Source organism: Sturnira hondurensis, unplaced genomic scaffold (assembly GCF_014824575.4).
Source record: "Sturnira hondurensis isolate 20B ecotype Veracruz unplaced genomic scaffold, ASM1482457v3 Scaffold0002840, whole genome shotgun sequence".
Classification (NCBI taxonomy): Eukaryota; Metazoa; Chordata; class Mammalia; order Chiroptera; family Phyllostomidae; genus Sturnira; species Sturnira hondurensis.
In genome coordinates, this window is record NW_028075471.1 from 11940348 (window position 1) to 11958368 (window position 18021).

The 18021-nt window shown below is 36.5% G+C and overlaps 1 protein-coding gene across 17 annotated transcripts in view; it reads right to left on the reverse strand.

Moving 5' to 3' along the window:
• The window catches only part of MAGI1 (membrane associated guanylate kinase, WW and PDZ domain containing 1), a 614474-nt gene that overhangs the window by 85178 nt on the left and 511275 nt on the right, over positions 1 to 18021 (reverse strand). For 7 of the 17 annotated variants that reach the window (XM_037040898.1, XM_037040888.1, XM_037040886.1 and 4 more), the window contains exons 6-8: positions 9698 to 9780; positions 5760 to 5798; positions 215 to 272 (exon numbers count right to left, since the gene is read on the reverse strand). In XM_037040898.1, coding sequence (XP_036896793.1) covers positions 215 to 272; positions 5760 to 5798; positions 9698 to 9780 — 180 coding nt within the window. The remainder of the gene's footprint in view (positions 1 to 214; positions 273 to 5759; positions 5799 to 9697; positions 9781 to 18021) is intronic. The other 10 variants (XM_037040897.1, XM_037040894.1, XM_037040891.1 and 7 more) reach the window with 2 other exon arrangements.

Below are 18021 nucleotides of genomic sequence, written 5' to 3' on the forward strand. Positions count from 1 at the left end.
AGACACAGCTATGGCCCTCATGAATTGTGGAATATAATTTGCTCCCTCCAGATTAGCTGAATAGTTTCTCATTCATGAAAGTAGACATATTTTCATTATAAAATTATGTTATTATCATTATTTACTTTATATTTTATAATGGCAAATTCTGAACAGCATAAATGTACATAATGACAGAAGGCACAAACTAAAGTGTGGATCAAGGGACACTCACTCTACATAGTAGATACCATAGACAGGGTCTTCAATCTTTTCCCAACCAGCAGGCAGTTCTGAAAAGTAAAAGAATATTCAGAGTAAGAAGAGCATATTCCTTTTTTCTTAGAAGAGCATATTCTTAAAGAGCCTAGGGATTTTCAACAAGTTAGGCAAAAGACAAAACTCATAAAAGTATTTTAAATACAATAAAAGCTGTGTGTCCTAAAAGCAAAGCAACCATTGTTTTTATTTTATCAATGTATTTTTCTATATGAAGAACAAGTATTTACTTATATTTTACTTGAGCAAATGAAGCTTAATAATATGTAGTTCCAGGTGCCTTTGTTCTAAGTCAATTATTAAATGAGATTTTAATAAAAACAGAGTTAAATTTGCCTTGAATGCCTAATTGCTATTTTAAATATTTATAGTTTTCTAATTTTATTTTTACACTATGTTAACACAAAAGCAAATTCAATAAAAATTAGTTTCTTTTCATGTTCAACAAAATAGTGCTATTTTTCTCTTCCTGCAATAAAATAAAATTTACAACTGAACTTCTCCTTATTCCTAATTACAATGCTACTGAGTAAGTAAAAATGTCCACATTGCACTGGGTTTTTGAATTGCACGCACCCATCACTCAGATCGCTACACTCAGGCAGGCCTATCTTTACCAGCAGCTTGCCTACAAAAGCAGAAACACAGGTCCTGCTCTCCAAGAACTAACTAGATTTTATTTCCTTTAAATATGGTGGTAAATGGTTTTGGCACATGCACATGCCTTTCTGTAAACTCAACTGTGTTCTACTAGACTTCACTTTGTAAGGTTTCGTATCAAAGGCTGGAACTTGATTAGCTGGGTAACAGTGAGTTCTGTCACAAGAATCTACTGTGAAAAGGCCCTCTGCAGTAGATCATCTGACTTGGTGAAAGAAGCAACCAGGCTATTTGTTTTGTGTCGTCAAGCAACTCTTTCAGGCAGAGAACAACTACTCAACCTAATTCGAAAGCCACCCAGATACACACACAGATACATAGTTAAGGCAAGCTTATATAAAACAGTGCTCCAAAGTCATCCACTGTCCCTGGAAGTAGCCATTAAGACCAGCTTGAATGGAATATTACAAACTCTTGAAATGTCACTTATTTTGAAATATTAGATTTTTTAAAATTCAAGGAATCATTTGATTACTATTTTCAAACAGTGACTATTTCACCAAGGCTTACATATGTCACAAACAGTTCCAACTGAAATGGGGTCCTGCACGTCACCCAAACACACAGGCCAACTGCTTAAAATTTATGTTTTGCTCAAATTTGCCTGTACATCAAAACACATTAATTTCACAGGTTTTGCAAACAAAGAGATATGGTTTTCCTCCTTTCTTCTAAATAAAAAAAAAACCCAGTGGATTTTAAATAAGTCTTCATATTCTGGGAGATGTAAACTACTAAAAATGCAAAGAAAAGTCCAATTTGCAGATGTTGATAAAACTTTGCATTTTTATACCCAGTCTTGTGAACTAATACAGATCAAATACTGGGAAAATGCTTTCCCCTTAAAAAGCTGGAAATTACCATTTAAATTAAAATGAACCAGAAAAATATTTCCAAAAGCTAGGAAACTGAATATTAAACAATGCAACCTGGTGCACAGTCCTATGCTTGCTGTGGCGGGGGGCAGAAGAACGGGTGAGTATGAGGGTCCACACTCTGCTTAATGAACCAAGTCTCTTCTCAAACTCTGCAGCCTTACACATTTGGCTCTATTATCTCTAGATAAAATAGGGAAAATGATAAAAATTCAGTTCATTCCACTATTAGTAGTTAAACATTTGTTGAGTGCCTACTGTCTGCTTGAGAATGTGCTAGGCACCAGGCCATGAAGATAATCCACAAGTGTGCCATCTGAGCAGGCGGCTCAAACTCCACACACCAAGCACCCAATGGCGGCCTGAGAGGGCACAAGGTGCCACTCCTGACTTGGTCCTGTCACCCAGTCAACAAAGAGAATGAGGCTGGTCACTGAGGGTTTCTGGATTCTTATAAATTTAAACACATCTTCTGGGACAGACTAGCAAATGCCAAAATTTTTTCCGTTTTTCAATGAAACTTCATTTAAAATTTAAAAGGAAGATTTTGATTTCTCACTTCCAAAATGTCAATTAATTTAATTATAGGAATTAGTCCCCTGCTGCTTAAAATAGAAATGTTTGTCCTTTAATTTGCCATTTAGTTCTAAAAAATTGAAAATAGAAAATGTTAAAGCTTAGAAAAAGATGACGTGACTTTTTTTACTCAACACTCTGAAGATGCCCAAAGAGCCACACTGCCCTCCCTGCCTCGTTTAACAACTGCTGGACATCAGTTCAGACTGAACAGCCTGTCACAGAGGCCAGGCCGCCAGGCCCATGGGGTTGCCCAGGTCTGAGATGAACCTCAGCTCCAGCACCTCACAGATCTGGAGAGTTGGACTATTCAACATCTTGGAAGCAGGCCTTCCTCTTGGATTTACCACAAAGGTTGACTGCAGATGATACGGGGATGTTTGTAAAACATTTTGCATAGCACCTTGCTGGCGCATGGGCTCAGATAGCTGTTCTGGGAAAGGAGATGAGGAACTGGACAGATCTGTATGGCCCGCTTGCTATTCTTGCCTTGGTAAACCTCGCATTGTGCTAATCATTGCCACAAAAGTAAACATGGACCAGTCAAATGTTCTAAGTTCTTTTCCAAAGGGATTCATCAGCATACAGGTTGAAAGTCATGTTCATAATCAGAGATAAACTTCAAAACTGTGACACAGTTTTGAAAGGAAATGAAGATACTTCATTTCCTCCTCTCAAGCTCTCCTAGTTGGTTTCAGCATAAGAATACCCTATAATTCCAAAAGAAGGTTGCACGTGCCTTTCACTTCTAGGGAGATATTGGTTATCACAGAGGACGTCACAAATCCTGTAAACCAAAAGTGCATAATGGAGCTACTGACCCTGATCCAACAACAGAGTTAAGAAATGACAACTCTATAATCAAATGATCTTTCTCCAACACCCATGCCAACACCCTACCTCTCAGAGGCAGACTATATGTATAGAGAGGGTTTCCTTTTCAAACCTGGAATTGAATTTTTCCCTGAAAACCTGATAGTTAGTTGCCTTGCTTAAGATCAGGATCCTCTTATTACAAAAGTGGACAATGAGCTTATCAACAGATTCTGGAGTGAATGCAAAAGAAGTGTGTGTGTATGTGTGTGTGTGTGTGTGTGTGTGTGTGTACACCACTCTTTATGGTGGACATGTGCAGGCAAAAATCAGAGTAGAAAATCCTCTTTTCTACTTTACCTACAAGGACACATTTGGGACATTTCTACAGTATATAAGCTCCTCTCCTGTCCCACACTAAAGGCAAAAAGTACCATAAGGTAGTATTGAAAAGTCCGAAAAGAGGGAATTTGGTAATAAATAATAAAATTGAGAGGTATAAAAGAACTAAATGGTCATGGGAAAATACAATTAAAAATAAATAATAAAACTGGTAAAAACAATATGAGTTGATCACAGGCACAGATATTAAAACACATCAAGTCTCCTCAACCAGCACCAAGGGAGGTCCTCTTTCAGCTTCTCTACAGATAAGGAAAGGGAAGCTAAGAGGTGAATGAGTTGCCCCAGGTCATGAAGCCAGTGAGGGGAGATTTGAGGCCAGGCAACCTTAACAAGACAGTCCCCTGTTTCCAAACCACCACCCAGAACTGCAGACATGATGGATACTATGCAGCCGCTCAAATTCATTTGTTAGAGTCCATAAGATCATGGGAAAATTGCAACAATATTACAGTTACTTGGGGCAAAAGAAAACAGGCACCTCTTTCCTAAAGAGGAAAGACGCCTCTTTCAACATTCAGACTTGCACAGAAGCAAATTAAACTGTGCTGAGTACTGGGCCATATTGTTTCCACCAGCCACACACACATATTAGACAGGCAGCAAGAGTGGTTCCAATTGGTTCAACAAGTGATTAACGCACTCATTTTATGTCTGGAAAACCTAGTTCTTTCTTTTTCATTGACTTTATCTAATATCACTGGACTGAAAGTTTTTAAAAAATAAAATTAGCTTCAATTTTCTATTTTTTAAATTTATTTATTTATTTTATTTATTTATGTTTAGAGGGGAAGGGAAAAGAGGGGGAGAGAAATATCAATGTGTGGTTACCTCTTGTGGGTCCCCTGCTGGGTACTGGCCTGCAACCCAGGCATGTGCCCTGACTGGGAATCGAACCGTGATCATGTGGTTTGCAGGCCCGCGCTCAATCCACTGAGCTACACCAGCCAGGGCTCAATTGTTCTATTACATAGGTTGAACCTCAAGTCATTCCTACTATAGTGATCACAAGGACAACTTATTAATCATGTTTAAAAATAGATCTATCAATGGTTATCAACCATCATTGGCATATCCACCAATTACCATAGGATTTGTTCTAAACATGAAGAAGAGCAGAGCTAAATTCTAGTATATCATAACTCTAGTCAACTATGATTACCTTCATCTATATAACAAAACTGAATGAAAATACTCATCTCTATTAAATATTATTTTCAGTTAAGGCAATCTTGAAAATGCTAGGCTGATTCAATGATCTCACTATAGTTCCATTCATAGTGATGTCAAATAATTTTTTATTTTAAAAATATACTATGGTCAATTTTTAATCAGCCAAGGCTTTCTTGTACAGTTAGCCAGAATCTGAGCTTTCTCATCTATCCTTCTGGGGAGGAATCAGATGGAATGCAAACTGATATTAACATTGTTCAAAGCCGAACTGTAAAACAGCTAACTTAGGGAACAGCATTCAATATGTTCCAGCAGCAAAGATAAAAGAGTTTGGCATCTTCTGCTAATGTAAATTACTTCCCATCTACACTAGCTGGGGCAGTAAAAACTCGATTTACATAGATACACACATTCTATGGAAAGTGGTCTACACAACCAAACACAGCATCTGGTTTTCAAGCCATTCAACTACAGTTACAAACATGTGGCCAATGACTTAATAACAACATAATACTGAAAATATTAACTATTTATTCAGTTAAGAATCACTGAAGTTACTGTCACTCCTTGGATTAGTCTGATAGAGTTTTGCTTGTTTTGCTTTGCTTTTTTTGTATTACCTATGTAGATAACTACCCACACCACACAAACAACGAAATGAGGCCGAGATGGGTTACATGAGAGAGTTCAAGGGACAAGGCAAGGATCTTTCCCCTCAGTTTTTTCTTAATCTTCAATATACAAGAATACCTAGTAACTATTTGCTCACTCTCATTGTATTCTCAATTCACTCAGACTTTTTCTTTGCAGACGTAATTTACTACAACTCTGCATGATGCCTGCAGTTAGGCACGTGTTGCAAGATTGACCTTTCGTGGATAAACTGGAATGAAAATCATACTTGGAGAAGTGTAAACTAAAGAAAGTGAGAGGTTAAGCAATTCATTGGAGACAAAACCATTCAGGACAAGTCATGCAACAGCAGCAGGCTGGAGGGTTTACCTAGTTCACTGTCCAGCTCCTCGGTGTGGACCCCTTCTTCTCCAAAGGAATAGCAGGAATGAGACAGAAAAGAGAGAAAGAAAAATTCAGACACCAGCACCAAGAAAGAAACTCCTCTCCGAAAAACAGCAGCAAACACATCACTTGATTTTGTCCTTACCTGTAATGTGGCTTATTTCATTGGCTTAGCTAACAAACTCGAGACCTCAGTGTAAATCATAAAACCGTAGGAGCTGGGTGGTACTGGCAACAAAACTATACAGCTCATTTCCTTGCATATCGAAATAGGGTTTGATTGGTGGTAAAAGATGGTAAGTACCTTTGCAGTTTCAATGTTCTTAAGCATTGTTCTTAAGCAAAAAGCCACATATTACAGGCCTTATTTCAAGCAAACAAAGCTGTTAGACCTTTCAATATCAGTCCTTTTAATACTTCAATGATCCTCTAATCATCAAGGTAATTACACTCACAATTAAAGCATTACTTATAAATGATACTGCTGCCTGAACAATGAGTGGTGAGGTCAAACTGAGAATGCAGATTGTAAAATGAGCTACACTTCAAGATCTTTTAAACGGGGATAGAAAGATGAATTATGTCTGATGATGTACATTAGGGAAGCAAAGCTTGAAGGCTACCCTGAAGGAGGAAGTTTACTTTACATATTTCTAAGTCAAACAGAAATATTCAAATGAAAATATTCTCGGTAACTTCAGTGAGTAAAACAAGTCAAGATCCTTTCCATTCTAGACACCCTCTTGTTGTCAGTACAACATTTCATTGCCTGTGGGGAGAACACAGGCCTGTACACACAAATCACTTCATACACCAAGTCTCCACAGCTGTGGGGTGGCATCCGTCCCCTCCATGGTAAGCTCCACAAATCCAGGGAGCAAACCTGTTTTCAGTAAAGCAGTTGGCTCATGCCTAGTGTGGCTTTGGTACATAATAGGGACAAAACACTTCTCAAACTGATGATGAATCAATTATTGACTTACAACCAACATGGCCCTAAACAACTTATATAGTTTTTAAAGACTATACAATTGTAAACAGTAAGTTCTGATGCTGGCATTATATCTCAACAAAGAGGGAATATGATTTACATAAAAATTTAGGTGGAAATGCTCATTTAGATACTATTTAATAATGTCTTTGGGGGCATTTATTCATTTCATCAATAATTATTTAGTGAGACCAACCATGTGCCAGTCACTATGCCAGGTGACAGAGACACCGAAATGAGCACAGTCACATCTCTGTCCTCCTGGAGGAGGAGACAAGTCCAGATCACACAAATAAAAATTCAGTTAAAACTATGGTAAGTTCTCTAGAATAAAACATACAAAGGAGTGACCTAGTCATATCTGGGGGCAAGGTCATAGGAAGAGTCCCTGAGCTATAATTTGAAGGACAGGCAAAATTTAACAAGAAGACGTAGAGTGAAAAATGACTAGAATTTAAGTCCTCCGAGAGCAGGGCTTTTGTTTATTGTGTTCACTCACACATGTGAAGTTCCCAGAACACATGACATGTAGAAGACACTCAATACACAGGTGTAGGATTTAAGAGTTTTTTCAGGAGAGAGACCTGCACATCGAACTGGCATGCAGCATGTTATCCACAGAGAGTAGAAAGAAACACAGGAACAATACTATGACCAGCAATGTTATTCTTCTTTGTGTCATGATATAAATAATAATACAAGGCAGCTTTGTGTTAATCGGCAACAGAAAATGCAGGTATGGGAGCCCATACTTGTCATGGTGTAGGCTCCCACCATGACAATCTGGTTAATATATTTAACCAGATAACCTGGTTATATATTTATACTGTTTTGTATACAGGCACATGAACATACATATGATTTCTACTAGAAACAGAATATAGGGATTATAACGTTGAAGGGATAATTACTAAACTAAGTACGCTTGGTATGAATACATACTTGTTTCAGAGGAAATAACATTTATAGCAACAATAGGAAACCTGAGAATTAAAACTTACTAGATTTGGTAACAAAACCACTGAGTAATTCTACTTAATACTTTCACTGCATTAATACTTTTTCTCAGTAAAAACTACCAGATTTTACAACTTATACAATTATACTAACAGGTATTTTCATATGTTCCCATACAGCTATAACGGATACTGGTATGAAAGACCCTACAGTAATAACAATGCCTACATATGCCTTCCAAACAACCAGGCTTCAAGTAAAGTTTAAATTTTGTTCCATGCAGTTTTATGGTTAAGTGTATTTTATGTGCTGATCTTTGAAAATTGGTCACCTATATATTATATATCAAACAGAATATTTGGATATTCAGATAGCCCACTATGCCTTAAACATGCAAAACAATGCAGTTGACCATACCTATTCCATTCCTTCTTCAGGGACAGACCAAGCAACCCCAATAAAATGAGCATCTCAGTCACGCCCTGTCAGTCAAAGGATCTGTATTTCTACTCAGAGTCAATAAGGTAAATATGAAGATGTAATTCTATGTTCACTTCCTATAATCTCCAGTCCATGTATAATGGGAGGGTCTTGGAGTACAACATTCTGACAGTATTATACTTTCTTGGCTTACATTTTCAAACAAACCTCAAGGATACATATAACAATCTGCTTGCCTCATAGGGCAAGTTAATAAAATCTCACTACCTTACAATGTAATATGTATTCAATAATTATACTAATTCAAATATAAGAAATGAAAACCGAGTAGCAAAGCAAACCATTTCCCTTTTAATTCGTCCACGTCAAAAAGTAATTTTGGTAGAATTTGGGCAAGACTCCAGTGTACTGAAAAGAAACATAGCGTTCCATCTTACTTTTTTTTTTTCATTTTGGAAAAGTAACTAGAAATCTCAAAGCCTTGAAATAAACTTTTAAAATGGTTACTTTTACAGCCAGTTGGTTCTTTTTTGAGATTAACGAGGACAGTAGGGGTTGAGTGACACCTGAGCCTCTTTCTTGGAAAAATACACTTTTCATGCACTTAGGATATACTCAGAGTTACAGAAGTTCCCAGACGAGTCAGCATCTGCTTTCCCTACCAGAGGTGTCCGATCTGCAGGCTGCAGGCTGCACACGGCTCACGATGGCTATGAATGCAGCCCAATACAAAGTTGTAAATTCACTTGAAACATTATGAGATGTTTTTTGTGATTATGTGTCACCATGTATTTAATGTGTGGCCCAAGACAACTCTTCTTCCAGTGTGGCCCAGAGAATCCAAAAGGCTGTACACACCTGCTACGCCAAGTTAAGACTGGGAAAATAAGAGTTATAAAACATCAATAGTTTAAGAAAAGCTAATATTCTGCCCCCTCAAGACTTTTGTAATAGAGGATTAGTGCTCAATAGGTAAGTCTTTATTCTTAGACTTTATAGAGTTTCCTTCAAGTTCCTGAAGGCAGAGATTTATTTAAAATGTATCATTTAAATTGTATCTTCATTTAAATAGTTTCTGACTGTGTAAAGTTCTGTTTCCAATGGAAATATGACTATGTACCTGCCTTTTTGTATAAATAAATTATTCTCTTGAACAATTCTACTGATGTCCCTTCCACTTTTGGAAACTTCAGTGCATTATTAGAAATTGAATTACTTTTTTAAAAATGATTTTATTTATTTATTTTTAGAGACTGGAGAAGGGAGGGAGAGAAACATAAATGTGTGGTTGCTTCTCCCATGCCCCCTACTGGGGACCTGGCCTGCAACCCGGGCATGTGCCCTGACTGGGAATTGAACCGGCGACCCTTTGGTTTGCAGGCCCACACTGAATACACTGAGCCACAACAGCCAGGGATGGATTACCTTTTAAAAACTCACTGTTAAAGCTGGTTTGACCTTGCTACAACTCTAAAATATGCATGTGTGAACAAATGGCCAATGCATTTAAACCGAGACCTTTTGAGCCCCTTACCATCATCTTCACACTCTTCCAGGGGCTTCTGCTGCTTGTTCAGGCACCGAGGGTCTAACCATGATGTTGTTTTTGTGTTATGACTGAAATCCAGAAACAAAAACAAGAATATGTTTGAAAAGGAAAAGCAAAGAGGAAAAGCAATGACAAAAGACTTTTACACTCTTGAACATTTGCTCTTCAACCAATCAAAAATGCTTTCACAACAAACCCAGACCAGAGGAGAGCCCAAATTTGGAATTATAACACAGCTTAAGGAAGATCTCGGGCAGGCTTTTTACCTATGCAAGGTATAATCACTCCGTTATTGCAAGCTTAAATTGCAAAACCAGTTTTGTTTTTAAAAAAAGAGTTCCAAAAGACACACCTTGTCCATACTGTCCACCATTACCTAGATTTATTTTAGTTTTCACATCTGCTGAAGAGCAAACTCCAATTTATTCTAAATTTGCTATGACTTAAATCTTGAATACTGGAATTCACAAGGAAGGCTGCTATTTCATTCATTCTACTACACAAGAATTCTCATGACATTGGGAAACCCCCACAATTCATACAAGTAGCTCGAAGCAGCTAACATGTATCATTAATTGCAGTGCCTACTGTCATGATTCAGATCTAGCAAAGGCAGCCCAAAATTACTTAACATAAATAAATCCTGGGCCAAGAAAAACCTTCAAGAAGGTCAACATTATACCCAACTGCCTTCTGGAAGGTATAACTCTAGATGAAATGTCTGAACAGACACTGATTTGGGCCTTGAAAGTCTGAAGAATACGGGAACATTTCAAAGAACGTTGGCCTTAATTGTCTTAGAAATGTCACGAGAATGACTGGCAGAATCGGCCCCAACAGATCAATGCGGGGTGGGGGGCAGCTGTGCCTGAGCACCCAGTGTACTCCGTGCACACAAACAAGGAGGGCAGAGGGCTGCAAATCCAGGAGTTCATGCTGCAAACTGGAAATGAAAATAAAAAACTAAAAATAAATTTTTGAAGTTTACGCATAACCTAAAATTTTTTGAACTCCAAAGTTTAAGTTGTGACTATGTTTTTTAAAAACTGCCACAATTTTTTATCTTAGAATAAAATCTTATTGAATGTTTGCAAATACATCCTTCAGTGAAAAGCAGAATGTGCAACTGTATGTAACATGTCATCCCAACTGGGTTAAAAGAAAGGCAATACAGTAACTACTATTACCACCAATACTACTTATTTGTTTACCTACAACTACCAGAATCTGTTCTTTCACATGTTACAATTTATTTCTTTCAATAACCCTATGAGTGGAGTATTATTAATATTGAAATGATTACTCCCCATTTTACAGATAGGAAAACTCAGGACACAGACGGGAAGCAATTTGCCCAAGGACGCTGCTGATACAAGGACACCTGGGGATCAAACCCAGGGAATCTAGCACTAGAACCCAGGGTTTGCACTCTCCCTGCACGGTAAGACAGGAAACATGGTCATTGCTGGAAGGGAAGAGTGTGTATGATTAAAAAAAGAAAAACACTTAAAAATAATTTTGAGATAACTGCAGATTCACATGCCTTTATGGGAAAAACAACCACCAGATAGTCCCACATTGCCTTTTCCCCTGTTGCACCATCGGTCACACCTTGCAAAACTACAGTACAACACAATGTCACATTCAGGAAACTGATGTTCAGACCGTCAAGATGCAAAATATTTTCCACCATCTCAAGGATCACTCACACTGCTCTCACACCCATACCTGGTGCCCTTCTAACTTCTCCTTATAAAACCAATTTTAAAATAGTGGCAACCACGAATCTGTTTGCCAATCTATAATTTTTTCATTTGGAAAATGTTATATAAATGGAACCATACATTATATAATCATTTGGGGTTGGCAAAAGTAGGTTTACGGTTGTAAGTATGTGAAACACAGAACTCATTCTTGTATTATTATTTATTATTGTATTATTAATTTGCACTACACATATAAACCTACTTTTGCCCACCTCTCTACATCAGTACATCTTTTATTGTTTAGTAGTATTCAATAGCATCAATGGACCATAGTAACCACTGAAGGATATCTCAGTATTTCCAGTTTCTGGTATTGGTTTGGCAGAAAAGTTCATTTGTTTTTTCCCATAAGATGGCTCTAGTAGCACCTAGCTGTCTTTAACTTCATTCAGAACAATTTGTTAGATTGTTCAAACTAACAAATCTAACAATTTGTTAGATTGTGACAGCTTTTATATCAGTGTGCATTTACAAAAACAACATCAAAATTGGTGTATTTTTGTGTAGCCATTGAAGATGGAAGAAATATGCAACATTTTTTAGCATATCATACTTCATTATTTCAAGAAAGATAAAAACACAACTGAAACACAAAGAAAAGATTTGTGCAGTGTATGGAGAAGGGGCTGTGACTGACTGAATGTGTCAAAAGTGGTTCGCAGAGTTTCGTGCTGGAGATTTCTCACTGGACAATGCTCCAAGGTCAGGTAGAACAGCTGAAGTTGCCAGTGATCAAATTGAGACATTAACTGAGAACGGTCAACGTTATACCATGCAGGAGATAGCCAACATGCTCAAAATATCCAAATCAATAAAGTTTTTGATGAAAATAGAAACTTGTCCTTTATTTTACAGAAAAAAAATAAATAGACTTTTTGGCCAACCTGATATTTGAAATAGATCTACTTAAATATTCATGCATGGGTTTTCATGTGAGTGAAAATAAATGCTCACTTCTCTGGCCAAATGTGCACCTGCTGGGCCATATTGTAGTTGCCTGTTCAGTCTTTTAAAAAACGGCCTGGCTGTTTTTTAGAATGCCATACAATTCTACATACCAACTAGATCACTGAGTGATCTAGTTTCTTTGCATCGTTGCCATAATTTAGTGCTGTTACTCCTTTTTATTTTAGCTATCCTAATGGGCACATTATAATATCTTTGTAGTTTTAATTTGCATTTCCCTAACAGCTAATGATGTTGAACATTTCCTCAGGTACTTACTTGCCATCTGTATATCCACTTCAGTGAAAATTTATGTTCATGTCTTTAGCTTATTTTCTACTTGGATTTTTATTTTTTACGCTGTTGAGTTTTCAGAGTTCTTTATACATTCTAAATTGACAGCAGTCAATTTTTAGATGTGGGATTTGCAAATACTCTCCCCAGTCTATAGTTCGACTCTTCATCCTCTTACCAATACCAGGGTCTCTTCTTAAACAAAAGTTTTTCATTTTCATAATCTGAATTTATCATTTATTCATCTTATTTTTGTTTTTAAACAGTGACACTACTGCAGATATCCCCTTTGTCCCCCCTACCATTTACTCCTTTTAGGGATAATGTGTATGATGTGAAACTAAGAATCCTTGCCTGTTCTCAGATCTTAATCTAGGAAATATCCATATATTTTGTTACAGGTTTTCCATTTATATTTTATATTTAAATGTATGGTGACCTATTTTGAGGGTTTTTTTGGTATAAGGTATGAGGTGGAGGTTGACGTTAATTTACTTCCACTTTATTGAAAAGGCTATCTTGCCCATATTAAATTGCTTTCTCATCTTTGTTAAAAATCAGGTGAACACATATGTGAGTCAGTTTCTGGGTTCCACTGACATACGTGTTTATCCATCAACACCACTTTCAGAAATACTTTGTTTCTGTGGCTATTTACTAAATCTGTCAGATAGACTGACAACTCTGATTTATTCTTGTATTGTCAAAATTGTTTTACTTATTCTGCTTCCTTTGCCTTCCTATATAACTTTTAGAATACACTTGTCTATACTAACAAAAATGTCACTGAGATTTTGGGAGGATGTGCAATAAATCTGTATACTCATTTGAGGAGAAATGACACCTTTACTGTACCAATTCTGAGTCTTTTGATCCATGCATAAGGGTATGTCTCTCCATTTATACAGGCTTAATTTCTTTCATCAGTATGTTGTAGTTTACAACATACAAAATCTTGTACGGTTTATCAGATTTAAACTGAAGTTTTTTTAAGTAAATATAAATATTTTACTTTGAATTTTGTCCATATATCCATCACTAGTATATAAACATACAACTGATAGTGGTATGCTAATGTTTTATCTTGTAATTTTGCTGAACTCACTCATTCTAGAAATTTTTGTACATTTCTTGTTATTTTCTATAACAATAATCTGCAAGGAGAAATAATTCTATTCCTTCCTTTTCGATTGTATGTCTTTCATTTCCTTTGATTGATTTATCATCCTGTCCACAATTCCAGCATGGTGTTGAGTACCAGCAGTGAGAGCTAACTAATATCCTTGGCTTATTTCCAATCTTGCAAGAAAAATATTTTCTTCTACCATGAAGTATAATAGTAGCATTACATTTTTTGTAGAGGTTCTTTATCAAAAAATTACCCTTTATTCTTATTTTTCTGAGAATTTTTATTGTGAATGAGTACTGAATTTTGTCAGATGCTCTTACTGCACTGATGATTATGACATTATTTTTTTCTTTAGTATCTTAATATGGCAAATTATATTGATTAAATTTTCAAATATTGAACCAGTTTTGCATCTCTTAAATAATTCCATCTGGTCAAGGTATATAATTTTTTGTAAATCACTGAATACCATTTGCTTATATTTTATCACAGATATTTGATCTATTAATATGCTCACGAAGTTTCTGCTCTGCAGTTTTCTTTTTTTCTTGGACCGCCCTTGTTTTTGGTAACAAGGTAACACTCGCTTCATAAACATTGGAAAGTATCCTCCTCTTCTATTTTCAGGAAGAAAGTGTAGAAATTTAATCAGTTGAATGGTTCTCTAGTGAAACCATTTGGGCCTGGAGATTTCTTTTTCATGAGTTTTTAAATTAAAAAGTAATTTTCTTAATAGTTATAAGGCTATTTATATTCCCTATTCCCTATTGAATGAGTTGTGTTCATTCATGCTTCTCTAGGAAGTGGTCCATTTCGTGTAAGTTGCCAAATTTATGTATGCAGAACTTACCTTTTATCTTTTTGATGTCTTCAAGGTCTGAGGTGATTTCTTGTTTAATTCCTAATATTGGTAATTTGTGTCTGCTCAAAGTTCTTTTTTTTTTCTTTTTCAGTTTTGTTAGAGGTATTTCAATTCCATTAATGTTTTTGAAGAATCAGTGGGTTGTTTCATTAATTTTTCTCCACTGTTTTCATTTTCAATTTTACTGATTTCTGTTCTTTATTATTTCCTTCCACTTATTTATTTCACATTTAATTTGCCATTCTTTTTCTAGGTTCTTGAGTTGGGAGTTTGGATGGTTTATTAGAGACCTTTCCTCTTTTCTAATATATGTGCTTAATGCTATAAATTTACCTTTCTCTCTCTCTCTTTTTAAATTGTTGTTCAAGTACAGTTGTCTCCATTTTCCTCCCACCACTGCCCCCCACCCCATCACTTTTTTGGCTGTATCACACCTATTTTGAGATGCTTATATTTTCGTTTTTATTCAGGTCAATGTAATTTTTAAAAATTTCCCCTGAGATGTCCTGCTTGACCCACAGCTTATTTAGAAGTGTGCGGTTTAGTTTCTAAGTGTTTAGAGATTTCCCCACTTTATATGATATTAATAGGTAACTCTTACTTTCTTCTGATTAATGTTGTAAGGTATATTTTTCCAAAATTTTACTTTCAACTTACCAGTAATTTTTTTTATTTGAAATTAGTTCTGGTAGACAGTATATAGTTTGGTCATATTTTTAAATCTCTGCCATTCTCTATCTTTTAAATGTTGTATTTAAATTCATTTAATGCAATTATTTATGTGTTAGGACTTAAGTCTTTCATTTTGTTTTGTATTTGGCCTGTTTTTCCCACCATGTGAGAACACAGAGAGAAGACAGCTATCTGTGAACTAGGCAGTGAATTCTAATCAGATGCAGAAGCTACCAGCACCTTTATCTTGAAGTTCCCAACCTCTAGAACTGTGAGAAATGTCTGTTGTTTAAGTCCCCCACATTATTCTATTTTTGTTACAGCAGCCCAAACAAACTGAATATATCGTCTCTCAGTATATACAGTCACATATCTAGCCATTAATCCATATGTTTTATATATATATATAATATGTAGGGGACCAGTTTGTCTTGGCCTGGCAAATATGACTCAGTTCTGTATGGAAAACCTACAGATGCGAAGTGGTGGGCAGAACCCAGACTTGCAAACCGAGTTTTCCCCCTGGGAATCAGGCCTAGAAAATAAATACAGACTGTATGGCTTGCTCTTGGTAAAACTCCATTACCTGGTCTAAAGCAACAAATGTGTATTATCTATCTTCAAGATAATTTCCAAAGCCTGTGTGAGCTCTCTCAAGGACAGAGCTAATCAGCTCATTGCCANTATATATATATATAATATGTAGGGGACCGGTTTGTCTTGGCCTGGCAAATATGACTCAGTTCTGTATGGAAAACCTACAGATGCGAAGTGGTGGGCAGAACCCAGACTTGCAAACCGAGTTTTCCCCTGGGAATCAGGCCTAGAAAATAAATACAGACTGTATGGCTTGCTCTTGGTAAAACTCCATTACCTGGTCTAAAGCAACAAATGTGTATTATCTATCTTCAAGATAATTTCCAAAGCCTGTGTGAGCTCTCTCAAGGACAGAGCTAATCAGCTCATTGCCACTCCCCTCTATATGTTATTTATTTCCTTAATTGTACCTAGAATGTAGACAGTAATATTCTATGTGATAGATAATAAATCTTTCTTTGATGTAAGACCTTAGGAAAATAAAAGCCTGTCTAGGCAAGGGTCGGGGTGCTCCCCTCTTGAGGGAGTGGCTGAGGCACCAGAGGAACTCTCCCCTTGAGGGAGCAGCTGTGCCTGTTCCCTTTTTCCACACAGGATTGTTGTCGCCTGTGCATTGATTCTCGTCGTCAGCCACAACAAGCGGACTCTGCTGGACAGGGTCTGCTACAATAATACACACACATAAATATCTCTTTCCCTCCCTCATTTATAATAAAATTGTCTTAAATATTTTCTCTACATCCACTTAAAACATATTAGACAATGTTATAATTTTTGCTATACTCTCACACCTAATTAGAAAATTTAAGAGGAAAAATGTATTTTATTTACCTATATTTTCACTCTTTCATTGTTCCTTCTTCCTTTCTAATGTTCCAAGAACATTTCTATTATAATTTTATTTTTGTTTAGCGAACAACCTTCAGCCATTCATTTAGTACAAGCCTGCTGGTGGCAAATGCTTAGTTTTCCTTCATCTAAAAATGTCTTCATTTCCTTTTATTTTCACTGGATACGGAACTGTGTGTTTATCTTTCTTTTCCTTCAGTACATGAAAAATGCTGTACTGCTTCCTGCTGGCCTGTGGCTTCTGATGAGAAATACAGTGTCATTTGAATTGTTTCACCAATATAAGCCATATATTATTTCTGTCATTGCTTAAGATTTTTCTTTGTTTTCAGAAGTTTGACTATGATGTATCTTGGTATAGTTTCTTGGGGGGAGTGAGGCTGTCTGCATCCACTGAGCTTCTCTATAGTTTTATTTCTTTGGGCAAATTTTGAGAATTTTGTTCTTTCAGTACTTTTTCAGCCCCACTCAGTTTCCATTCTTCTGAGACTCTGAGGACACAAATATTAGATCTTCTATTACTATTCCAAAGCCCCCCAAAGTTCTTTTCATTATTTTACACAGTTCATTTTCTCTCTGTTGTTCAGAGTGGGCAATTTGTATTTTCTACCTTGAAGTTTACTGATTCTTTCTGCTCACCCCTCCATTCTGTTGTTGACTCTATCTACTGAGCTTTTTCTTCTGGTTATTTAATTTTTCCATTGTAAAATTTCCATTTTTTATAACTTCTGTTGTTTTCCTGAGAATTCATTTTTGCTGAAACTTTCTATTTTTCCGTTTGTTTCAAGCATGTCTGTAACTGCTCATTAAAGACCTTACATGATGGCTGCTTTGAAATTTGCCTGATCATGCTGACATCTGCCACTGGGTGTTGGCTTCTACTGGTTATCTTTATTCACTCAATTTGAGGTTTTTCTGAATTTTGGTACAAGGGAATTTTTATTAAAACCTGGACACTTGGGACACTAGAGTGCTAGGTATAGCATTCTAGAGCACATTTAAACCTTCTGTTTTAGTAGGTTTTCCTGACACTGCTCAAGCAGGGGAAGAGATGGCGCTACCCATTCCTTGTGAGTGGGGTTAAAGCCCAGCGGCCCGATTTGGCCTTCATTGACACCCAAAGGGAAGAAGAGCTCCTTGTTATTACTGCTGGGTGAAGCTGGGAGTTCTAGCTCCCCTCTGGGTCTCTGCTGAT